This window comes from Cherax quadricarinatus, chromosome 43 (genome assembly GCF_038502225.1).
Source record: "Cherax quadricarinatus isolate ZL_2023a chromosome 43, ASM3850222v1, whole genome shotgun sequence".
NCBI lineage: Eukaryota > Metazoa > Arthropoda > Malacostraca > Decapoda > Parastacidae > Cherax > Cherax quadricarinatus.
The window spans coordinates 7,955,459-7,982,128 of NC_091334.1; the positions used below are offsets into that span (position 1 = coordinate 7,955,459).

A 26,670-nucleotide genomic window follows, 5' to 3' on the forward strand; every position below is an offset into this window, starting at 1 on the left:
CTCTCTCCCCTCCTCTGAACCAGTTTCCTCAGGTCTGGCCTCTTGCTGTTGAAGTTGATCTATCAGCTCATCAGTGGTTAGTTCTTCATTGTCCTCCTCCACCAACTCTTCCACATCCTCCCCACTAACCTCCAACCCCAAGGACTTTCCCAATGCCACAATGGATTCCTCAACTGGCATAATCCTCTCAGGGTTAGCCTCAAACCCTTCAAAATCCCTTTTGTCTACACATTCTGGCCACAGTTTCTTCCAAGCAGAGTTCAAGGTCTTCTTAGTCACTCCCTCCCAAGCCTTACCTATAAGGTTTACACAATTGAGGATATTAAAGTGCTCTCTCCAAAATCTCTTAGAGTCAGTTGAGTTTCTGAGGTCACTACAAAGCACCTTTCAAACAGAGCTTTTGTGTACAGTTTTTTGAAGTTTGCAATAACCTGCTGGTCCATGGGCTGCAGGAGAGGAGTGGTATTAGGAGGCAAAAACTTGATGTTAATGAATTTCATGTCCCCATAAAGTCGCTCTGCCACGTCTGTAGGATGACCAGGGGCATTGTCTAACACCAGGAGGCACTTAAGTTCTAATTTCTTTTCAGTTAGGTAATCTTTCACATTGGGGGCAAATGCATGGTGTAACCAGTCATAGAAAAAGTCCCTAGTGACCCATGCCTTACTGTTTGCCCTCCACAGCACACACAAATTCTCCTTGAGGACATTCTTTTGCCTGAACGCTCTGGGAGTTTCAGAGTGATACACTAATAAAGGCTTAACTTTGCAATCACCAGTAGCATTGGCACACATCAACAAAGTAAGCCTGTCTTTCATAGGCTTATGTCCTGGGAGTGCCTTTTCCTCCTGAGTAATGTAGGTCCTGCTTGGCATTTTCTTACAAAACAGGCCTGTTTCATCACAATTAAACACTTGTTCAGGTTTCAGTCCTTCAGTCTCTATGTACTCCTTGAATTCATGCACATATTTTCAGGCATGCGTGAGCGTGTTTGATAGGAGTGAATGGAGACAAATGGTTTTTAATACTTGACGTGCTGTTGGAGTGTGAGCAAAGTAACATTTATGAAGGGATTCAGGGAAACCGGCAGGCCGGACTTGAGTTCTGGAGATGGGAAGTACAGTGCCTGCACTCTGAAGGAGGGGTGTTAATGTTGCAGTTTAAAAACTGTAGTGTAAAGCACCCTTCTGGCAAGACAGTGATGGAGTGAATGATGGTGAAAGTTTTTCTTTTTCGGGCCACCCTGCCTTGGTGGGAATCGGCCGGTGTGATAATAAAAAAAAAAAAAAAAAAAAAAAAAAAAAAAAAAATTCAGCCGCTTTGTGGTCCGAACTGGCAGCCTCACCATGCCTTATCACACTATGTATGCCACTACGCTTCTTAAATCTCTCAAACCAACCTTTGCTGGCCTTAAATTCACTCACATCAGCACTAGTTGCAGGCATTTTTTTAATTAAATCCTCATGCAACTTCCTAGCCTTTTCGCTTATGATCGCTTGAGAGACGCTATCTCCTGCTAGCTGTTTTTCATTTATCCACACCAATAAGAGTCTCTCAACATCTTCCATCACTTGCGATCTTTGTTTCGAAAACACAGTTAAACCTTTGGCAAGAACAGCTTCCTTGATTGCCTTTCTGGTGCCCACAATAGTAGCGATGGTTGATTGGGGTTTCTTGTACAACCTGGCCAGGTCGGCGATACGCACTCCACTTTCATACTTATCAATGATCTCTTTCTTCATCTCTATTGGAATTCTCACCCTTATTGCTGTAGGGTTGGCACTAGAAGCTTTCTTGGGGCCCATGGTCACTTATTTTCCAGAAAAAGCACCGAAAACACTGTAATAATACGAAATATTCCGATTGTATGCTTGGATGTTACCGCGGAGGCTGGCTGGTAAACAATGCCACCGGTGGCACATGTGAGGCTGGCTGAGGGCGCACATTGGACGTGTCTCGGACGAACATCGGTGAGCGGGTTTTTAAGCGGTATGCGAGGCAAAATTTTTGCGATTAAAGCAAGCGGTATGCGGATTAATCGTTATGTGATGTCAACGGTATGCGGGGGTCGACTGTATTTGTTGTATGTAAAACTGTAATTAATCTCTATAAAATGTATTTTTTGTGTGAATATTTTTGGGTTTCTGGAACGGATTAATTGTATTTCCATTATTTCTTATGGGAAATATTGCTTCAAATTTCAGACTTATCAAATTTAGAACTAGCTCCTGGAATGAATTAAGTTTGATTTTTGAGGTTCCACTGTACTGTATATACTTTAGAGCTTACTTTATTCTCTATTTTGGAGAATAGAGTATTCTTGATGGTAATGTATAGGTCAGGGGTTGGAAACCTGCAACTCTCTGTACATACATGTGATTCTTTATTAGCTATTGAAGCACATAATACACAAAATAAAAATTCCAAATTGTAAAAGCAAACCAACGTGTGCAATGGTTTTCAGGAATGCCACCAAAGTGGCGTTCCTGAAAACAGTTGCACACAAGTGATCGTTAAACAAATGGTGTAGGTAAACACGGGTACTTTTGGTGGAGGTGCATTTTCTTGGTTGCGTGTGTAGCTCAAAACTTTATCTAAAACACAGCAGTCAGTATTATTCTTCCTTGAAAAGCTGCCAATCCCTGGTTAAAGTGGATTTCAGTTTGACGAGTTCTTTTATTCAGGGAGGTAATAATATATACCGCAAATCTAAGGAACTCTAAAGGAGGAGTTTTTAATTCGATTTGCCATTTATTTAGAAATGTGTGTTTAGGGTATCAGTCAACCAAGTAACTACCCTTGTGATATGCTGCAGATTTTGTGTTGAACTCTCCATGATTTTTCTTAAATTCTTTTTATATCTTTATGTAAAATTTAAGATGTAAAAATTGCATGTATTGTACAGTATTTAGAGAAGTTTAAAAATTAATTCTTAACCATAACTAGTGAGACAAAGTTTTGAAAGACTGACAATTTTTTGTATTTATTTTATGTTGATTGTGTTTTTCAGTATAAAACTATCAAACATATCACACTGATTATTAAGTAGTAGCTTATTCACAATTCTGCAAGGTATTGACAAGATGAAGTAGGGAAACTTATAATAAAATATACAGATATTCTTAAATCAACTTAAAAATGTTTTTTTTTTTTTTTTTTTTTTCTCCAACAAGTCGGCCGTCTCCTACCGAGGCAGGGTGGCCCAAAAAAAGAAAGAAAATCCCCAAAAAGAAAATGCTTTCATCATCATTCAACACTTTCACCACACTCACACATTATCACTGTTTTTGCAGAGGTGCTCAGAATACAACAGTTTAGAAGCATATACGTATAAAGATACACAACATATCCCTCCAAACTGCTAATAGTTGTATTAAATGTCATAACTTACAAGGATTCAAGTCATAAATATATTGAAATGTGTAACTTGCTTGTTCTGTACATATTTATTACTGAGTCATAGATCAATATTTGAACTACTCCCTATTACAGGAAACTCGGTATAAATTATTTGAACTCCGACCCACACAACGTGCTTCATGGATTGGTTATGCTATGTCCTTCCACCTTTTACAAGATTATGACACAGCATTGAAAATCCTTGAAGAATTTAGGAAAACCATCCAGGTGATTATGCCCTTTAGTTAGTAATTTTTTTCAGTGTTGCAAATATATTCATTGAACATTGTGTGACATGTAGCTTGCATCATTTATTCCTTGATAATCATACGGAAATTAGTAAAATTCTTCAGATTTGTGTGTTGTATACAGTTGATCTATTGGACAATTTTTTTTTTAAATCCTGTTAATTTTTTTTAATTACAGTATAAGTTCATGTAAATGCTTATAACTGAAAAATCCATAGGTGGATCAACAGTATTAGATTCCAACTGGCACAAAAGTTACATCCCTTTTATTTAAAGTTTGTTTTATTTGTACAATACAAGGCATAAAAATAAAATTCACCTTTTTAATAAATGTGAAGTACTTACTAACCCACAATTTAGAATTTTAAAATAATCTTTCAGAGAATCATATAACAAGATATTTGATTTAATAATATTGATCCTTAATACAGTACTGTTTCCTTATTTACAGTGGAACCTGTTTTTTTCAGTTAGAGTAAATTTGTTTTTCTTGGGGTGGATGGAGCTAAAAGGCAGTGCTTAAAGATTTATAACTGATAATGTTACTAATTACATATTTCTGTGCTTTTAACATTCAGTTTCCTATCCTAGGTGTGTTTATACAGGTTTTGAACATGTTGGTGATTGATAACTTGATCAATTTCTTTTCTTTTAATTAATACATTGGCCATTTCCAACCAAGTTCAGCAATTAAACAAGAAAGTGAACAGATGATCTTGCAGAACCACTATGATAAGTGTTTGGCTTACATAGGGCCGTCACAGGATACGTTATATAAGTAAAAAATTTTTAACACCATGGGAATAACAGGTCTAATTAACAGCTGTTTCTTATATAACAGTCAATATATGCAGTGTTTTTTTTATATTTTTTTCATCAAGGCTAAAATGTGAGGATACTGGAGATGATGTTTATATGCAAATTGAGAGGAACTCCAAGATTTAAGTCCTTTGCCTCCTTCCATTTGCATAATCAAGGTTGAAATGAGGGAGGTAAATATACTGTGAATACAGTATGTAGTTTATATACATCTTGCAGCAGTTTGGTGGTTAAATTTGTACGGTGGAACCTTGTTTTTCAGCCGTAATCCATTCCAGAAGGTTGGCCTAAATTCGAAGTAATATTTCACATAAGAATTAATGTAAATATAATTAATCTGTTCCAGACTCCCAAAAATATTCACAAAAAAAAAATACATTTTTTAAAGATTAATTATAGTTTTACATACACAAAACAATGAGAGCTAAATAAAATAAATTAAGAACATTTAAATCACTATTACATGCCTTTATTGAAGACTCTTGTTGGCTTATGGAAGACAGGGAAGAGGAGAAAGGGAGGGCAGATTATTGTTTGGAAGGGGAATCCCCTCCATAAAGACTAGGTAACAAGTCCCTCTCTGGAGTTACTTCCCTTCTTTGTCTTTTAATGCCATTAAGACCAGCTTGAGAGTCGCTTGACCCCTGTCGCACAAAACAACTGTCCAGAGTGCTCTATTTCTGGCTTCTCTAAGATTTCCCTGAAATGGGACAAGGTTTTGTCACTGAACATGTTGCAGATAGAGCTTGTTTAGCTTGGTCAGGGTGATATTTCTCCACAAAAGTTTGCACCTCATTCCACTTTGCACAAATGTCCTTAATCACTAAAGAAGACACATCCTTCCCTCTCTCTCTCCCTCCTCGTCCTCTGAAGTAAGTTCCTCAGCTGTGATCTGTTGCTGTTCCAGTTGAAGGTGTTGCAGCTCTTCAGTGGTTAGCTCCACCAACTCTTCCACATCCTCGCCACTTGCATCCAACCCCATTGACTTCCCCAGTGCCACAATAGATTCCACAACAAGCAGAGGGTCGACAGGGTCAGGGTCAGCCTCAAACACTTCAAAATCCTTCTCAAGGACACAGTCTGACCACAATTGTCTCCAAGAAGAGTTCAAAGTCCTGAAAGTCACTCCCTGCCAAGGCTTATGCAGTTGTAGATATTGAAGTGATTCCTCCAGAACTCTCTTAGGGTCACTTCAGTGTCCGAGGTCACTTCAAAGCACTTTTGAAACACTTCTGTGTAGAGTTTTTTTTGAAGTCAGAAATGACCTGCTGGTCCATAGGCTGGATGAGAGGAGTGGTGTTAGGAGGCAAGAACTTCACTGTTATAAAACAGAAATCCCTAGACAATTGGTCTACCAAGTTTGGAGGATGAGCAGGAGCATTGTCCATCACCAGGAGGCACTTGAGTTCCAATTTATTTTCCAGGAGGTATTTTTTCACACTTGAGCCAAACACTATGGACCCAGTCAATGAAAAGTTGCCTTGTGACTATGCCTTATGATTAGCTTTCCACATCACATGCAGTTTACTCTTGATGACATTGTTTTTCCTTGAACACTCTGGGATTTTCAGTGCGATACACAAGTAAAGGCTTCATTTTGAAATCCCCACTAGCGTTAGCACAGAACATGAGTGTTAGCCTGTCTCTCATAGGCTTGTGTCTGGCAGTGCCTTTTCCTCCTGCGTGATGCAGGTCCTCTTTGGCATTTTCTTCCAAAAGAGGCCTGTTTTGTCACATTTGAACACTTGTTGGGGTTGAAATTCTTCAGCCTCTATGCACCCCTTGAATTCCTGTACAAATTTTTCAGCCTCACGTTTGTCTGAACTTGCAGCCTCACCATGCCTTACAGCACTGTGTATGCCACTACGCTTCTTAAATCTGTCAAACCAGCCTTTGCTGGCCTTAAATTCACTATCATCATCACTAGTACCAGGCATTTTCTTTACGAGATCCGCATGCAGTTGCCCTGCCTTTTCACAAATGATCGTCTCTGAAGCATTGTCTCCCGCTAACTGTTTTTCCCTCATCCACAACAACAACAACTTCTCCACATCTTCATTTGTTTGTGATCTCTTTTTCATTAACACTTTTACCCCTTTTTCCTCGTCAGATTCCTTGATTTGTTGTTTCTTGGCCACGATAGAAGTGATTGTTGATTTGTTTTTGCCATATATCCTGGGAAGTTCCAGCACCCGCACACCACTTTTATAATTTTCTATTACTTCCTTCTTAAATTCCATCGTGTTTCTCACTTTCTTTACCAAAGGACCTTTACTAGGAACTTTCTTGGGGCCCATGGTGACTTATTTCACAGTCACACTTAAAAAACCAACAAAAACAATGGATTTTAAGGAAATATTTGGATGAATGCTCAGAGTATATGCGCACTTGCTGACAGACAAAGGGAGACTGACTCTCCTACGCGTGGCGTCCTGGCGGGAGGGGGGCCGAGGCATCTAATACAGCCGATTTTTGAGGCAATGGCCAAAATATGGAGCAGAATTTCCACTGAAAAAAGCGGCCTAAATATGAATCGGCCGATAAACTCAGCAGCCAAAAAATGAGATTCCGCTGTATTTTGTGATAAATGAATTATCACTGGTCAACAACCAAAATGCTTCCGAGACCAGAGTAGCAATTTCCAACCAGTTTTAGGTCACTGATAATGAATTCTTCTTTCAACAAACCAGCCGTATCCCACCGAGGTAGGGTGGCCCAAAAAGAAAACAAAAGTTTCTCTTTTTAAATTTAGTAATTTATACAGGAGAAGGGGTTACTAGCCCCTTGCTCCTGGCATTTTAGTCGCCTCTTACAACAGGCATTGTAAATAACAAAAAGGCACAATACCGTGACTGGAACGATACACAAATAACCCGCACATAAAAGAGAGAAGCTTACGACGACGTTTCGGTCCGACTTGGACCATTGACAAAGTCACCGTGACTTTGTCAATGGTCCAAGTCGGACCGAAACGTCGTCGTAAGCTTCTCTCTTTTATGTGCGGGTTATTTGTGTAACAGGCATTGCTTACGGAGGAAGAATTCTGCTCCACTTCCCCATGGAGATAAGAGGAAATAAACAAGAACAAGAACTAGAAAGAAAATAGCAGAAAACCCAGAGGGGTGTGTGTATATATATGCTTGTACATATATATTATGAGGATAACAAAAAGATTAGGTGATGAAAGATTGGATATCAGATTGGAGGGAGAGAGTATGGAGGTGAATGTATTCAGATATTTGGGAGTGGACGTGTCAGCGGATGGGTCTATGAAAGATGAGGTGAATCATAGAATTGATGAGGGGAAAAGGGTGAGCGGTGCACTTAGGAGTCTGTGGAGACAAAGAAATTTGTCCTTGGAGGCAACAAGGGGAATGTATGAGAGTATAGTTTTACCAACACACTTATATGGGTGTGAAGCATGGGTGATGAATGTTGCAGTGAGGAGAAGGCTGGAGGCAGTGGAGATGTTATGTCTGAGGGCAGTGTGTGGTGTGAATATAATGCAGAGAATTCGTAGTTTGGTAGTTAGGAGGAGGTGCGGGATTGCCAAAACTGTTGTTCAGAAGGCTGAGGAAGGGTTGTTGAGGTGGTTAGGACATGTAGAGAGAATGTAGCAAAACAGAATGACTTCAAGAGTGTATCAGTCTGTAGTGGAAGGAAGGCGGGGTAGGGGTCGGCCTAGGAAAGGTTGGAGGGAGGGGGTAAAGAAGGTTTTTGTGCGAGGGGCTTGGACTTCCAGCGGGTATGCGTGAGCATGTTTGATAGGAGTGAATGGAGACAAATGGTTTTTAATACTCGACATGCTGTTGGAGTGTGAGCAAAATAACATTTATGAAGGGATTCAGGGAAACCGGGAGGCCTGACTCGAGTCCTGGAGATGGGAAGTACAGTGCCTGCACTCTGAAGGAGGGGTGTTAATGTTGCAGTTTAAGAACTGTAGTGTAAAGCACCCTTCTGGTAAGACAGTGATGGAATAAATGATGGTGAAAGTTTTTCTTTTTCTGGCCACCCTGCCTTGGTGGGAATCGGCCAGTGTGCTAAAAATAATAAAAAACTTGTATGTGTAGTGTGACCTAAGTAGAAGTAGAAGTAGCAAGACGTCCTGAAATCTAGCATGTTTATGAGACAGAAAAAAGGACACCAGCAATCTTACCATCATATAAAACAATTACAGGCTTTCGTTTTACACTCACTTGGCAGGACGGTAGTACCTCCCTGGGCGGTTGCTGTCTACCAACCTACTACCTATACTGATAATGAATATCATGGTTAAAATTGTTTGTTAGCTCTACTTTTCAATGTACACCTATGTGTCACAACAGGTTCCAACAGGCTTTCAGCAGTGTTTTTCTTACCATACTGTCTCACTGCCATTCATTATTGTTCCAGCAGTCATAAAAGGTGGTTGTGCTATGCAAGTTTATATTTTGAGGTGAAAAGTAGGTGATTTTCTTAGCCAAATAAGGTGGATACACCAAGTACTGCTGCTCTGTGTGAATGGGACAGCCATGCAAGAGGTTCCCACTACATCAGGAGAGACTGGCCACCTCATCAATCATTGGAGCCTGGGATGAAAAATGTTCAACATCCACCTCTCATGGAGCCAAACAAAATTTTGCTACCACCACTACACACAAAACTGGGGCTCATGAAAAACTTTGTGAAAGCTATGGACAAATCCAGTCAAGGATTCAAGTATTTAACATCAAATTCCCCTCATGCTAAGATAAGAGAGAGAGTCTTCAATGGTTCTCGGATTCGAGAGCTTCTTGAAGATGGTGACTTTGAATCAGACCTTCATGGGGAGGAGAAAGCTGCTTGGGAAGCATTCAAGTTAGTGGTGAAGGGATTTCTCTGAAACAGAAGGGAAGGCAACTATGAAGAATTGGTGGAAAACCTTATAAAAGCTTACAGGAACATGGGTGGTAACATTTATTATTATTATTTTTTTTATTATTATCACACCGGCCGATTCCCACCAAGGCAGGGTGGCCCGAAAAAGAAAAACTTTCACCATCATTCACTCCATCACTGTCTTGCCAGAAGGGTGCTTTACACTACAGTTTTTAAACTGCAACATTAACACCCCTCCTTCAGAGTGCAGGCACTGTACTTCCCATCTCCAGGACTCAAGTCCGGCCTGCCGGTTTCCCTGAATCCCTTCATAAATGTTACTTTGCTCACACTCCAACAGCACGTCAAGTATTAAAAACCATTTGTCTCCATTCACTCCTATCAAACACGCTCACGCATGCCTGCTGAAAGTCCAAGCCCCTCGCACACAAAACCTCCTTTACCCCCTCCCTCCAACCCTTCCTAGGCCGACCCCTACCCCGCCTTCCTTCCACTACAGACTGATACACTCTTGAAGTCATTCTGTTTCGCTCCATTCTCTCTACATGTCCGAACCACCTCAACAACCCTTCCTCAGCCCTCTGAACAACAGTTTTGGTAATCCCGCACCTCCTCCTAACTTCCAAACTACGAATTCTCTGCATTATATTCACACCACACATTGCCCTCAGACATGACATCTCCACTGCCTCCAGCCTTCTCCTCGCTGCAACATTCATCACCCACGCTTCACACCCATATAAGAGCGTTGGTAAAACTATACTCTCATACATTCCCCTCTTTGCCTCCAAGGACAAAGTTCTTTGTCTCCACAGACTCCTAAGTGCACCACTCACTCTTTTTCCCTCATCAATTCTATGATTCACCTCATCTTTCATAGACCCATCCGCTGACACGTCCACTCCCAAATATCTGAATACGTTCACCTCCTCCATACTCTCTCCCTCCAATCTGATATTCAATCTTTCATCACCTAATCTTTTTGTTATCCTCATAACCTTACTCTTTCCTGTATTCACCTTTAATTTTCTTCTTTTGCACACCCTACCAAATTCATCCACCAATCTCTGCAACTTCTCTTCAGAATCTCCCAAGAGCACAGTGTCATCGGCAAAGAGCAGCTGTGACAACTCCCACTTTGTGTGTGATTCTTTATCTTTTAACTCCACGCCTCTTGCCAAGACCCTCGCATTTACTTCTCTTACAACCCCATCTATAAATATATTAAACAACCACGGTGACATCACACATCCTTGTCTAAGGCCTACTTTTACTGGGAAAAAATTTCCCTCTTTCCTACATACTCTAACTTGAGCCTCACTATCCTCGTAAAAACTCTTCACTGCTTTCAGTAACCTACCTCCTACACCATACACTTGCAACATCTGCCACATTGCCCCCCTATCCACCCTGTCATACGCCTTTTCCAAATCCATAAATGCCACAAAGACCTCTTTAGCCTTATCTAAATACTGTTCACTTATATGTTTCACTGTAAACACCTGGTCCACACACCCCCTACCTTTCCTAAAGCCTCCTTGTTCATCTGCTATCCTATTCTCCGTCTTACTCTTAATTCTTTCAATTATAACTCTACCATACACTTTACCAGGTACACTCAACAGACTTATCCCCCTATAATTTTTGCACTCTCTTTTATCCCCTTTGCCTTTATACAAAGGAACTATGCATGCTCTCTGCCAATCCCTAGGTACCTTACCCTCTTCCATACATTTATTAAATAATTGCACCAACCACTCCAAAACTATATCCCCACCTGCTTTTAACATTTCTATCTTTATCCCATCAATCCCGGCTGCCTTACCCCCTTTCATTTTACCTACTGCCTCACGAACTTCCCCCACACTCACAACTGGCTCTTCCTCACTCCTACAAGATGTTATTCCTCCTTGCCCTATACACGAAATCACAGCTTCCCTATCTTCATCAACATTTAACAATTCCTCAAAATATTCCTTCCATCTTCCCAATACCTCTACCTCTCCATTTAATAACTCTCCTCTCCTATTTTTAACTGACAAATCCATTTGTTCTCTAGGCTTTCTTAACTTGTTAATCTCACTCCAAAACTTTTTCTTATTTTCAACAAAATTTGTTGATAACATCTCACCCACTCTCTCATTTGCTCTCTTTTTACATTGCTTCACCACTCTCTTAACTTCTCTCTTTTTCTCCATATACTCTTCCCTCCTTGCATCACTTCTACTTTGTAAAAACTTCTCATATGCTAACTTTTTCTCCCTTACTACTCTCTTTACATCATCATTCCACCAATCGCTCCTCTTCCCTCCTGCACCCACTTTCCTGTAACCACAAACTTCTGCTGAACACTCTAACACTACATTTTTAAACCTACCCCATACCTCTTCGACCCCATTGCCTATGCTCTCATTAGCCCATCTATCCTCCAATAGCTGTTTATATCTTACCCTAACTGCCTCCTCTTTTAGTTTATAAACCTTCACCTCTCTCTTCCCTGATGCTTCTATTCTCCTTGTATCCCATCTACCTTTTACTCTCAGTGTAGCTACAACTAGAAAGTGATCTGATATATCTGTGGCCCCTCTATAAACATGTACATCCTGAAGTCTACTCAACAGTCTTTTATCTACCAATACATAATCCAACAAACTACTGTCATTTCGCCCTACATCATATCGTGTATACTTATTTATCCTCTTTTTCTTAAAATATGTATTACCTATAACTAAACCCCTTTCTATACAAAGTTCAATCAAAGGGCTCCCATTATCATTTACACCTGGCACCCCAAACTTACCTACCACACCCTCTCTAAAAGTTTCTCCTACTTTAGCATTCAAGTCCCCTACCACAATTACTCTCTCACTTGGTTCAAAGGCTCCTATACATTCACTTAACATCTCCCAAAATCTCTCTCTCTCCTCTGCATTCCTCTCTTCTCCAGGTGCATACACGCTTATTATGACCCACTTCTCGCATCCAACCTTTACTTTAATCCACATAATTCTTGAATTTACACATTCATATTCTCTTTTCTCCTTCCATAACTGATCATTTAACATTACTGCTACCCCTTCCTTTGCTCTAACTCTCTCAGATACTCCAGATTTAATCCCATTTATTTCCCCCCACTGAAACTCTCCTACCCCCTTCAGCTTTGTTTCGCTTAGGGCCAGGACATCCAACTTCTTTTCATTCATAACATCAGCAATCATCTGTTTCTTGTCATCCGCACTACATCCACGCACATTTAAGCAACCCAGTTTTATAAAGTTTTTCTTCTTCTCTTTTTTAGTAATTGTATACAGGAGAAGGGGTTACTAGCCCATTGCTCCCGGCATTTTAGTCGCCTCATACGACACGCATGGCTTACGGAGGAAAGATTCTTTTCCACTTCCCCATGGACAATAGAAGAAATAAAAAAGAACAAGAGCTATTTAGAAAAAGGAGAAAAACCTAGATGTATGTATATATATATATGCATGTGCGTGTCTGTGAAGTGTGACCAAAGTGTAAGTAGGAGTAGCAAGATATCCCTGTTATCTTAGCGTGTTTATGAACTTAAAATCCACTTTTTGGACTCACATTTAGACACTTTTCCAGCGGACTGTGGGACAGTTACTGAGGAACATGGTGAAAGGTTTCACCAAGATATTTCAACCATGGAAAAATGGTACCAGGGCAAATGGGGCACAAGAATGCTTGCAGACTATTGGTGGACATTGGCAAGAGATGATTATTCAGCCCACTATAAGCTTCAAGCAAACAGGCAGAGAGTAGCTACGGATTAGAGTTTAACCCTTTCAGGGTTTCCGATGTACTTGTACGGCTTACGCACCAAGGTTATTGATGTACTAGTACGCCTAAATTCTAGCGCCTTCAAATCTAACAAGAGAAAGCTGGTGGGCCTACATATGAAAGAATGGGTCTATGTGGTCAGTGTGCACAGTATAAAAAATATCCTGCAGCACACTGCGTAATGAGAAAAAAAAATTTGACAGTGTTTTTGATTTAAAACAGTGACTTTGCACTGTATTTTCGTATGATATTTATGGTTGTATGCTAGTTTTCATGGTCTCATTTTATAGAATGGAAGACATATTACAGAAATTGAGACGATTTTGATTGGTTTCACAATGAAAAGTACCTTGAAATTGAGCTCAAAGGAGCAGAAATGTTTGATTTTTTGCCAAAGTTCAAAAGTAAACAAATCATGTTATGCGTCCAATACACGTCAACTGGTGAGTCTAATATTCTTTCACAAGTGCGCTGATATTATTTATACCATTTCTACACTAATGCAGTGTCTGCATAGCAGTAAATCTTCCATTTTTTGTGAGAAAAATTCAAAGTGGAAAGCAAAAGAAATGTAAGAGGGGTCTGGGGACGTGACTAATGAACAGAGAAATGTTATTTTAGTACCAGGAATATCTGTCTTGTTTATTCTGGACCCAATTTGCAAATTGGCATCTTTTGAAATTTGTGTGAAATTGGCAAAATTGCTAAATTCTGACCACTTTATTGGATAGTTTAAATCGGTAAATGGGTGGTTTCGTGTACTCATTCAATAGAAAAAATGGAGTTCTAGCGAAATAGTTATGATTTTTGTCGACTAATACACTGGAATTGGTTGAAAATAGGGCTCAAAGTGGGCGAAATTGCCAACATGTAAACATCGTCGAGACCGCTAACTTCGTGAGAGCGTAATTCCGTAAATTTTCCATCAAATTTCATACTTTTGGTGTCATTATGATTGGGAAAAGATTATCTATCTTTTCATAAGAAAAAAACAATTTTTTTTTTTTCCCTGAAAAATTTTTGACCCTGAGAACAAGTTTAGGAGAGGGCCTCTTGCCCCTGAAAGGGTTAAATCATACTGACACACATTGTACAGTAGGGCCCCGCTTTACTGCGTTTTGCCTTACGGCATTCCACTAATACGGCGATGTCAAATTATGACCAAAATTTGCTATACGGCAAGCGGTCTTTCAAATACGGCGCCCCCCACCCAGTTTGTTTACATTCTCCATGACCACATCTATTATGTCAGGAAATTTTCCAAAATTTCAAGTGTTTTAAAGTTACTGCGTATTTTATACGTACTCTGATAATTATATTTATGTGTACCTGTACCTAAATGTACTTACAGAGTACGCGAATGAACTAAAAGTAGACACATATTAATACACATTTATTTTGCCTGACCAAGTGATCACCCACTACCTGTTCAGTTTGTGTTCTTACATTGTCTCAACTCTGTATCTCATTCTCTCTCTCGTTTACTCTTTCGTTAACTAGTTGGCTCTCATTGACGATGGCGTATAAGGTTAGCTGTGATAAAAAGAGAAGTCATAAGCCTCTTGCTTTAGGTGCCAAGTTAGAGGATGATGGTGTGCCATTCTGATTTTATTTAATAAACACCCTGCCACTCACCTCTCACACATTAATATTAATATTTTAAGGTAAGTAATAAGTGTACTCTGTGTGTATCTTACCTTTTATTGTGTTTTTAATGCCTATTTCTATTGCTAACTTTGATGTTGGTGAGGGGCTCTTGATTTAGGGAATTGTATCTGTGCTCCAGTTCCCCGAATTAACCCTTTGACTGTCGCGGCCGTATATATACGTCTTACGAGGTACCGTGTTTGACGTATATATACTCATAAATTCTAGCGGCCTCAAATCAAGCAGGAGAAAGCTGGTAGGCTCACATGTGAGAGAATGGGTCTGTGTGGTCAGTGTGCACCATATAAAAAAATCCTGGAGCACGCAGTGCATAATGAGAAAAAAAAACTCCAACCGTTTTTTTTTTCTTTCTTTTTAAATTAAAATGCCGACTTTGTGGTCTATTTTCGTATAGTATTTATGGTTGTATTCTCGTTTTCTTGGTCTCATTTGATAGAATGGAAAACATATTATAGAAATAGAGGTGATTTTGATTGATTTTTCTATAAAAAGAACCTGGAAATGGAGCTCAAACTAGGGGAAATGTTTGATTTTTGCCAATGTTCAAAAGTAAACAAATGATGTCATTGTCCAATAAATGTCCAACTAGCCATTCTAATATGCAGTCATAAATGAGTTGACATTATTTATACAATTATTACAATATTGCAGTAGTCTGCATAATAGTAAGTCTTCTATTTTTTGTTTGAATAAAAATTTAAAATAGAGAGCAAGAGTAATATCAGAGGGGCCTGGAGACATGACTGATGAACAAAGAAAATGTTATTTTAGAGCCAGGAATGTCTGTATTGTTCATTCTGGACCTTATTTTGAAATTGTCATATTTTTTAATTTTCGTGAAATTGGCCAAATTGCAAATTTCTGACCACATTATTGGGTAGTTGAAATCGGTAAATGGGCAGTTTCTTGTACTCAATCGATAGAAAAAATGGAGGTCTAAAGAAGCAGCTATGAGTTTGGTCGACTGGAACAACGGATTAGCCGAAAATAGGGCTCAAAGTGGGCGAAATCGCCGATTTGTAAATATCGCCGAGGTTGCTAACTTCGCGAGAGCATAATTCCATCAAATTTCGTTTTTTTTTGGTGTCATTACAATCGGGAAAAGATTCTCTATCATTTCATAAGTTTTTTTTTTTTTTTTTGTTTTTTTTTTTTTTTTTTTTTTTTTTTTTTTTTTTTTTTGGCGACACCAGGAGACACCTCAGGATTGGGGGGTTGCGACAGTCAAAGGGTTAAGCCTGACTACAGGTTTAGCGCTTCCCCTTGATTATAATAATAATAATGTTGCTAACTTAATATAAGTTAGTGTAAACTTGTTGTATGGCATTTATTGCATATTTTATATGTGCTCTGATAATAATACATTGTACTTGTTGAGCTGTGTGGTAGCCGGGTGGAGGGATATTACGTTTTCTCTGCTCAGCCATCAGAGAAAACGTATATGAATCTGCGTTTGGCCCAGCCACTCCCCCACTTCGCTTTTGTTTACAATTTTCGGCATGAATTATTCATTACTTCTCCCTTCGTTTATGATAGCATCTAAAGGTAGTTGTTAGAAATTATTAAATTCAGTGAACAAGGTATGTCAATGTTAATAATATGGCTCTGGGCCACAGTGTAGGTAGCCGGTAGGTGTAGCCCAGGCGAGCTACACCTACCAGCTACATACACTGACTTCCTACAAATAAATACTACTCACCTCTCTTCCTATATTAAGACTACACATATTTTAAGGTAAATAACGAGTGTACTGTATGTGTATTTTACCTCTCTGGGATGTTTTAAGTATCGTATATTAAGTATGAGACGGGGAGCCAGGGCTACCTACACCTGGGCTACCTGCACCTGACTTCCTACAAATAAGTACTACTCACGTCTCTCCCTACATTAAGATTACAAATACTTTAAAGATAAGTAATGAATGTACTGTGAATGTATTTTACTTTGTGTGTTTTTAATGCCTAGTTCTATTACTAACTTAATATAATTTAGTGTAAACTTGTTGTCTGGCATTTATATGCAGCTGTACATGGAAAAAATGGCGTTCTGCCTTCCGGCGATGTCTGCTTTTCGGCGACAGCCTGGAACCTAACCCGCCGTATAAGTGGGGCCCTACAGTACATCATAATAAAATAATCAAATATTACATGTCTCATATCTTTAAACCTATAGCCAATAAGCATTTTTCAAGGTGATATTTGGATTCAGGACATGAAAATACATAAGAATTAACTAATTTCATTTAAGAAGCATACAACTTTTCAAAAATTGTTGACCATTGTTACCTGTCTGTAAGAGAGGTTGCCACCAGTATTCATGTTATCTGTGATAATTGTATGTAATACATTATTTATAGCAGACAGTCTGTTACCACTTTTCCTGATAAAACTCTGAAAAAACTGTATTTTTTCGATGAGCAAATCATGGTTGTCACTTAGAACAGCATTAATTGAGAGGAAAATACAATGAACCCCCGCCTTACGAACGCATTGCGTTACGTTAAATCCGCCATATGAAGCACTTGAACGCAAAAAAATTGCATCACCTCACGATAAACTTGCTTTACGTGATTCGTCCGGGACGCATCACACGTGTGGCCTCAGCGCCAGTGTTTACAAGCCAGCCAGTGCGGTCGCATCTACGCATACATTCAGTACATTTCACATTATCCCAGTGTTTTTAGTGCTTGTAACTGAAAAATAAGTCACCATGGACTCCGAGAAAGCTTCTAGTGCCATCCCTGTGGTAAAAAGAGCGAGAATTAGTATGGGATTGAAAAAAGAGATTAAGGAAATGTGTGTAAAGTGGGTTGAACTGCAAACCTTTATGGATGAAAATCACCCTGACACATCTACTGCAAGCCTTGTTGGCAACCTGTACAATGACAATGTTATGGCCCATTTTAGGAAAGTCTTAAAGGAACGGGAGGTACAGAGCTCTATGGACAGAGTTGTTGTGAGGCAGAGGTCCGGTGAGTTTCAAGCTGGTCCTAGTGGCATTAGAAGACGGGAAGTAACCCCGGAAAAGGACTTGCTACCTCAAGTCCTAATGGAAAGGGATTCCTCTTCTAAACAATAACTTCCACACACTCCCCTCCTCCCATCCCATCAATCATCACCAGATCTTCAATAAAGGTAAGTGTCATGTATTCTATTCTTAGTACAGTAGTAATTGTGCATGTCTTCTTCAGTTTGTGTGTATTAAAATTGACATTTCATGTGGTAAAAATTTTTTTTTTATACTTTGGGGTGTCAGGAACGAATTAATTTGATTTCCATTATTTCTTGTGGGTTAAATCAATTCGGCTAACGATAATTTCGGCTTACGATGAGCTCTCAGAAACAGATTAATATTGTAAGGCAGGGGTCCACTGTATAATGCTCCGCAGGATCTTTTCCCTTTGCATCGTGGCATGCCTTCGGGCGAGGCCATTGTTTTCTGGGGAAGGCCTAGTCACATTTGTAGTGTAAGCAACCTCCTGTGTCAGTTCTCTGTGCAAAATTATGCAGTGTTGCGTAATCCGAGGCTGAAAATATTCACCGAGCATTATAGCTTAAATTACAGTAGAAGAACAGAAAGGCACAATACCGTAGCTGGAACAACACACAAATAGCCCACACACATAGGAGAGAGAAGCTCTTATTTTGCTATTTGCTAAATAAGGCTGGGAGGAAATTTTGTTTAGATAACTTGAGAAATATTTATTCATATTTTTATATTGACATGTGATACTATTATTATATTTCAGAAAACTACTTATGACTATGAATACAGTGAACTCTTGCTGTACCAGAATCTTGTTATAAGAGAGAGCAAGAATTTACGTGAAGCATTAAAGCATCTCAATACATATGAAGCCAACATTTGTGATAAAGTCACTCTCCAAGAGCTTAGAGGTCAGTTTGTGTGTCAGTTATCTGTAGTTTCCAGAGGTCTTTTATGCTTGAAGCTTGAGAGTAAGCTTGTTTGGTGATTTTCTAATGAGCCAAATTGTTATACCCTAGAGCTGTATGTAAGCCATCATACCTATCACAGCCTGATTTATTGTCACTTTTCTTGGTCATGGTCTTTTATTTATTTTCCCAATACCAGCCGTCTCCCACCAAGGCAGGATGACCCAAGAAAAACTTTCTTTTTATATTTAGTAATTTATACAGGATAAGGGTTAGTAGCCCCTTGCTCCCAGCATTTTAGTTGCTTTTTACGACACGCATGGCTTACAGAGGATGGATTCTTTTCCAATCCCCTATGGAATGCAGTCGTTAACTGTTGTAGGTTGGTAGACAGCAACCACCCAGGGAGGTACTACCGTCCTGCCAAGTGAGTGTAAAACGAAGCCTGTGATTGTTTTACATGATGGTAGGATTGCTGATGTCTTTTGTCTGTCTCATAAATATGCAAGATTACAGGCATGTCTTGCTACTTCTACTTACACTTAGGTCACACTACACATACATGTACACATTTATTTATACACACTCATCTGAGTTTTCTTTGATTTTATCTTAATAGTTCTTGGTCTTATTAATTTTCCTTTTATATCCATGGGGAAGTGGAATAAGAATCTTTCCTCCGTAAGCCATGCGTGTTGTAAAAGTCAACTAAAATGCCGGGAACAATGGGCTAGTAACCCCTTTTCCTGTAAAGATTACTAAAAAGAATAAGAAGAAGAAAATTGTCAAAGTGGGAAGTCTGAATGTGCGTGGATGTTGTGCAGATGATAAGAAAGAGATGATTGTGGATGTTATGAATGAGAAGAAGCTGGATGTCCTGGCTTTAAGTGAAACAAAGCTGAAGGGGGTGGGAGAGTTTCAGTGGAGAGGAATAAATGGGATTAGGTCAGGGGTTTCAAATAGAGTTAGAGCTAAAGAAGGAGTAGCAATAATGTTGAAGGATAAGCTATGGCAGGAAAAGAGGGACTATAAATGTATTAATTCAAGGATTATGTGGAGTAAAATAAAGATTGGATGTGAAAAGTGGGTTATAATAAGCGTGTATGCACCTGGAGAAGAGAGAAGTGTAGAGGAGAGAGAGAGATTTTGGGAAATGTTGAGTGAATGCGTGGGGAGTTTTGAATCAAGTGTGAGAGTAATGGTGGTTGGGGATTTTAATGCTAAAGTGGGTAAAAATGTTATGGAGGGAGTAGTAGGTAAATTTGGGGTGCCAGGGGTAAATGTAAATGGGGAGCCTTTAATTGAGCTATGTGTAGAAAGAAATTTGGTAATAAGTAATACATATTTTATGAAAAAGAGGATAAATAAATATACAAGGTATGATGTAGCACGTAATGAAAGTAGTTTATTAGATTATGTATTGGTGGATAAAAGGTTGATGGGTAGGCTCCAGGATGTACATGTTTATAGAGGGGCAACTGATATATCGGATCATTATTTAGTTGTAGCTACAGTTAGAGTAAGAGGTAGATGGGAAAAGAGGAAGGTGGCAACAACAAGTAAGAGGGAAGTGAAAGTGTATAAACTAAGGGAGGAGGAAGTTCGGGTGAGATATAAGCGACTATTGGCAGAAAGGTGGGCTAGTGCAAAGATGAGTAGTGGGGGGGTTGAAGAGGGTTGGAATAGTTTTAAAAATGCAGTATTAGAATGTGGGGCAGAAGTTTGTGGTTATAGGAGGGTGGGGGCAGGAGGAAAGAGGAGTGATTGGTGGAATGATGAAGTAAAGGGTGTGATAAAAGAGAAAAAGGTAGCTTATGAGAGGTTTTTACAAAGCAGAAGTGTTATAAGAAGAGCAGAGTATATGGAGAGTAAAAGAAAGGTAAAGAGAGTGGTGAGAGAGTGCAAAAGGAGAGCAGATGATAGAGTGGGAGAGGCACTGTCAAGAAATTTTAATGAAAATAAGAAAAAATTTTGGAGTGAGTTAAACAAGTTAAGAAAGCCTAGGGAAAATATGGATTTGTCAGTTAAAAACAGAGTAGGGGAGTTAGTAGATGGGGAGATGGAGGTATTGGGTAGATGGCGAGAATATTTTGAGGAACTTTTAAATGTTAAGGAAGAAACAGAGGCAGTAATTTCATGCACTGGTCAGGGAGGTATACCATCTTTTAGGAGTGAAGAAGAGCAGAATGTAAGTGTGGGGGAGGTACGTGAGGCATTACGTAAAATGAAAGGGGGTAAAGCAGCTGGAACTGATGGGATCATGACAGAAATGTTAAAAGCAGGGGGGGATATAGTGTTGGAGTGGTTGGTACTTTTGTTTAATAAATGTATGAAAGAGGGGAAGGTACCTAGGGATTGGCAGAGAGCATGTATAGTCCCTTTATATAAAGGGAAAGGGGACAAAAGAGACTGTAAAAATTATAGAGGAATAAGCTTACTGAGTATACCAGGAAAAGTGTACGGTAGGGTTATAATTGAAAGAATTAGAGGTAAGACAGAATGTAGGATTGCGGATGAGCAAGGAGGTTTTAGAGTGGGTAGGGGATGTGTAGATCAGGTGTTTACATTGAAGCATATATGTGAACAGTATTTAGATAAAGATAGGGAAGTTTTTATTGCATTTATGGATTTAGAAAAGGCATATGATAGAGTGGATAGAGGAGCAATGTGGCAGATGTTGCAAGTATATGGAATAGGTGGTAAGTTATTAAATGCTGTAAAGAGTTTTTATGAGGATAGTGAGGCTCAGGTTAGGGTGTGTAGAAGAGAGGGAGACTACTTCCCGGTAAAAGTAGGTCTTAGACAGGGATGTGTAATGTCACCATGGTTGTTTAATATATTTATAGATGGGGTTGTAAAGGAAGTAAATGCTAGGGTGTTTGGGAGAGGGGTGGGATTAAATTATGGGGAATCAAATTCAAAATGGGAATTGACACAGTTACTTTTTGCTGATGATACTGTGCTTATGGGAGATTCTAAAGAAAAATTGCAAAGGTTAGTGGATGAGTTTGGGAATGTGTGTAAAGGTAGAAAGTTGAAAGTGAACATAGAAAAGAGTAAGGTGATGAGGGTGTCAAATGATTTAGATAAAGAAAAATTGGATATCAAATTGGGGAGGAGGAGTATGGAAGAAGTGAATGTTTTCAGATACTTGGGAGTTGACGTGTCGGCGGATGGATTTATGAAGGATGAGGTTAATCATAGAATTGATGAGGGAAAAAAGGTGAGTGGTGCGTTGAGGTATATGTGGAGTCAAAAAACGTTATCTATGGAGGCAAAGAAGGGAATGTATGAAAGTATAGTAGTACCAACACTCTTATATGGGTGTGAAGCTTGGGTGGTAAATGCAGCAGCGAGGAGACGGTTGGAGGCAGCGGAGATGTCCTGTTTAAGGGCAATGTGTGGTGTAAATATTATGCAGAAAATTCGGAGTGTGGAAATTAGGAGAAGGTGTGGAGTTAATAAAAGTATTAGTCAGAGGGCAGAAGAGGGGTTGTTGAGGTGGTTTGGTCATTTAGAGAGAATGGATCACAGTAGAATGACATGGAAAGCATATAAATCTATAGGGGAAGGAAGGCGGGGTAGGGGTCGTCCTCGAAAGGGTTGGAGAGAGGGGGTAAAGGAGGTTTTGTGGGTAAGGGGCTTGGACTTCCAGCAAGCGTGCGTGAGCGTGTTAGATAGGAGTGAATGGAGACGAATGGTACTTGGGACCTGACGATCTGTTGGAGTGTGAGCAGGGTAATATTTAGTGAAGGGATTCAGGGAAACCGGTTATTTTCATATAGTCGGACTTGAGTCCTGGAAATGGGAAGTACAATGCCTGCACTTTAAAGGAGGGGTTTGGGATATTGGCAGTTTGGAGGGATATGTTGTGTATCTTTATATGTTTATGCTTCTAGACTGTTGTATTCTGAGCACCTCTGCAAAAACAGTGATAATGTGCGAGTGTGGTGAAAGTGTTGAATGATGATGAAAGTATTTTCTTTTTGGGGATTTTCTTTCTTTTTTGGGTCACCCTGCCTCGGTGGGAGACGGCCGACTTGTTGAAAAAAAAAAAAAAATTCTCGTAATAGGTCTGAATAAAGATTGAACCTTAAATGTTAACACACATCATGACTGTGCCTTGAAAGGATTTTTGCTATTACAGGCAGACCCTGCTTATGCAGCAGGTTACTTTCCGGGCTACCAATGTAAAGCAAAAATTGTTGTAAAGGGAAACGGCCTTTTTTCACTTCGAAATGCATATAAAATCTTGATAACTTTTTTTTTTTATTATTAACTCATCGGCCGATTCCCACCAAGGCAGGGTGGCCCAAAAAAGAATAACTTTCATCATCATTCACTCCATCACTGTCTTGCCAAAGGGGTGCTTTACACTACAGTTTATAAAACTGCAACATTAACACCCCTCCTTCAGAGTGCAGACAGGGGTGTTAATGTTGCAGTTTTATAATCCACAGTGTAAAGCACCCCTCTGGCAAGACAGTGATGGAGTGAATGATGATGAAAGTTTTTCTTTTTCGGGCCACCCTGCTTTGGTGGGAATCGGCCGATGTGTTAATAAAAAAAAAGCGTTATCAAGATTTTATGTGTTTATCCTATTATATATTTAGTGAGCAGTAGAGCTAGGCCTAAAAAATGCATGTACTACAGTACACACAATACTTACCTTAAAATATTTTCAACCTTAGCTTATAGTGAGTGATGAATATATTTATTGTAGGAAATCATCAAGAATAGATATAATTGAAAGCCAATGCATTAGCGAAATGCCATAAAACGAAGTGCTGTAACGCAGGGCCCTCCTGTCGTGCATCTGCTGTGTCTTTAGCTCGGTAAATTATTTTTCTGAAAATTTGAGACAAGATATAAAGTCTTGTAGGTGTCACCTATAAGAAACTGCTTTCTGTTCCAGAAAAGCGTACTCTCATTCAAATACTATAAAGTGATCCAATTAGTTCCAGTGTTAATTGAGCTATGTCGTCAGTAACAGACATGCAATACTTTTTATAATAATTTTAGTGCTCTTCTGGGTGAAATTTTATATTTTAAAAAAGCAGGAAGTGTGATGAAAACTAAAAAATGTTTAATATATGCAGATAGACACACTACATATACCTGTTCTTATCTATTTCCTTTCATCTCCATGGGGGAAGTGGAAAAAATCTTTCCTCCATAAGTCATGCCAGGAGCAATAGGATAGTAACCCCTTCTCCTCTGTAAATTACATAAAATAAGAAAAACTTTTTAAAGCTGGGATGTTTGAATGTGCGTGGATGTAATGCAGATTATAAGAAAAAGATGATTGCTAGTGTTATAAATTAAAAGGAGTTGGATGTCCTAGCTCTAAACTAAAGGAGGAGGCAGTTAGGGTAAGATATAAGCAACTATTGGAAGAAAGATCGGCTAGTGAGAGTATAGGCAGTGAGATTGAAGTAGTATGGGGAAGATTTAAGAATGTAGTGTTATTGTTCAACAGAAGTTTGTGGTTGTAATAAAGTTGGTAGAATTACCGACAATATGTAAAGTAAAAGGACACAAGTGCAACTAATGTGACATTTTATTGTGGCAACGTTTTGCTCTCCAGGAGCTTTATCAAGCCGTTACAAACAGTACATGGACACAGAGGGTATATATAGGCTCAGAGTGAGTGAGTGAGTGGGTGGGTGGGCGGTGGCGGCACAATTAACCTGCACATGAGTAAACGATATAAAAGCTATTACTTGGGAAGCAAAAATTGGTTAGACAAATATTTCTATTGGAGGCTGGATAGAGAAGGCCTGTTTCAATGTTCATTCTCTGTAATGTGCTTGTGTAGTATTAACAGGAGAGACTATGTGATGGCAGGATTTACTGTTTTCAGGAGGATTCTTGCTAAGACTTCAGAGATGGTGAAGCTGCCTTTTTGTTTAATTGTATTAGAAACTACTACTACCACTAGTATTGCACCTCACTCTGAGCCTATATATACCCTGTGTCCATGTACTGTTTGTAACGGCTTGATAAAGCTCCTGGAGAGCGAAACGTTGCCACAATAAAATGTCACATTAGTTGCACTTGTGTCCTTTTACTTTACAGAAGTTTGTGGTTACAGGAAAGTGGGTGCACGAGGGAAGAAGCACAGTTGGTGGAATGATGAGGTAGAGAGAGTAATAAGAGAGAAAAAGTTAGCATTTTAGAGGTTTTTACAAAGTGAAAGTGATATAAGGAAGGAGAAATATATAGAGGAAAAAAGAGAGAAGTTAAGGGAGTGGTGAAGGAATATAAAAGGAGAGCAAATGAGAGAGTGGTTGAGATGCTATCAACAAATTTTTTTGAGAACAAGAAAAAGTTTTGGAGCAAGATTAATAAGTTGAGAAAGCCTTGGGAATGAATGAATTCGACAGTTAACAGAGGAGAGTTATTAGATGGAGAGTTATAGGTATCGGAACGACGGACAGAATATTTTGAGGAACTGTTAAATGTTGATGAAGATAGGGAAGCTGTGATTTCATGCATTGGGCAGGGGGGTATAACATCTTGTAGGAGTAAGGAAGAACCAGATGTGAGTGTTGGGGAGGTACGTGAGGCTGTGGGTAAAATGAGAGTGTAAAGCAGCTGGGATTGATGGGATCAAAACAGAAATGTTAAAAGCAGATGGGGGATATAACTTTGGAATGGTTGTTGGTGCTTTTATTTAATAAATGTATGAAAGAGAAGGTACCTAGGGATTGGTGGAGAGCATGTATAGCCTCACTGTATTAAGGCAAAGGGGAGTGTAAAAGTTATAGGGGAATAAGTCTGTTAAGTATACCTGATAAAGTGTATGGTAGAGTTAATTATTGAAAGAATTAAGAGTAAAACAGAGAGCAGGATAGCAGATGAACAAGGAGGCTTTAGGAAGGGTTGGGGGTGTGTAGAGCAAGTGTTTACAGTGAATCATATAGGTGAACAGTATTTAGATAAGGGTAAAGAGTTTTTTGTTTCATTTATGGATTTGGAAAAGTCATATGATAGGGTGTATAAGGGAGCAATGTGGCAGATATTGCAAGTGTATGGAATAGGTGGTAGGTTATTGAAAGTAGTTAGGAGTTTTTATGAGGATTGTGAGGCTCAGGTTAAAGTATGCAGGAGAGAGGGAGATTATTTCCCTGTAAAAGTAGGCCTTAGACAGGGATTTGTAATGTCACCATAGTTGTTCAGAATTTATATAGATGGGATTGTAAGAGAAGTCAATGCTCGGATGTTGGCAAGAGGTGTGGAATTCAAAATAAAGAATCTAACAGAGTGAGAGTTGTCACGGTTGCTTGTTGCTGATGGCACTATGTTTTTGGGAGATTCCTAAGAGAAGTTGCAAAGGTTGGTGGACAAGTTTGGAAGGGCATGTAAAAGAAAGAAATTAAAAGTGAACATAGGGAAGAGTAAGGTGATGAAAATAACAAAAAATTTAGGTAATGAAAGATTCTATATCAGATAGGAGGGAGGGTGAATAGGGAAAGTGAATGTATTCAGATATTTGAGAGTGGTAGATTTATGTAAGATAGTGAAAGGGTTAAGACCACTGTTTTTTTTTTTTTTTTTTTTTTTTTTTTTTTTTTTTTTTTTTAAGTCGGCCGTCTCCCACCAAGGCAGGGTGACCCAAAAAGAAAGAAAATCCCCCCCAAAAAAATACTTTCATCATCATTCAACACTTTCACCTCACTCACACATAATCACTGTTTTTGCAGAGGTGCTCAGAATACAACAGTTTAGAAGCATATACATATAAAGATACACAACATATCCCTCCAAACTGCCAATATCCCGAACCCCTCCTTTAGAGTGCAGGCATTGTACTTCCCATTTCCAGGACCCAAGTCCAGCTATATAAAATAACCGGTTTTCCTGAATCCCTTCACTAAATATTACCCTGCTCACACTTCAACAGCTCGTCAGGTCCCAAATACCATTCGTCTCCATTCACCCCTATCTAACACACTCACGCACGCTTGCTGTAAGTCCAAGCC

General features: G+C 39.2%; 1 protein-coding gene across 3 annotated transcripts in view; it reads left to right on the top strand.

Annotated features, from left to right (window-relative positions):
- The window catches only part of Naa15-16 (N-alpha-acetyltransferase 15/16), a 244,969-nt gene that overhangs the window by 25,571 nt on the left and 192,728 nt on the right, over positions 1-26,670 (top strand). For all 3 annotated transcript variants that reach the window (XM_070093550.1, XM_070093551.1, XM_070093552.1), the window contains exons 4-5: positions 3,493-3,627; positions 18,541-18,688. In XM_070093550.1, the coding sequence (XP_069949651.1) occupies positions 3,493-3,627; positions 18,541-18,688 (283 nt within the window). The remainder of the gene's footprint in view (positions 1-3,492; positions 3,628-18,540; positions 18,689-26,670) is intronic.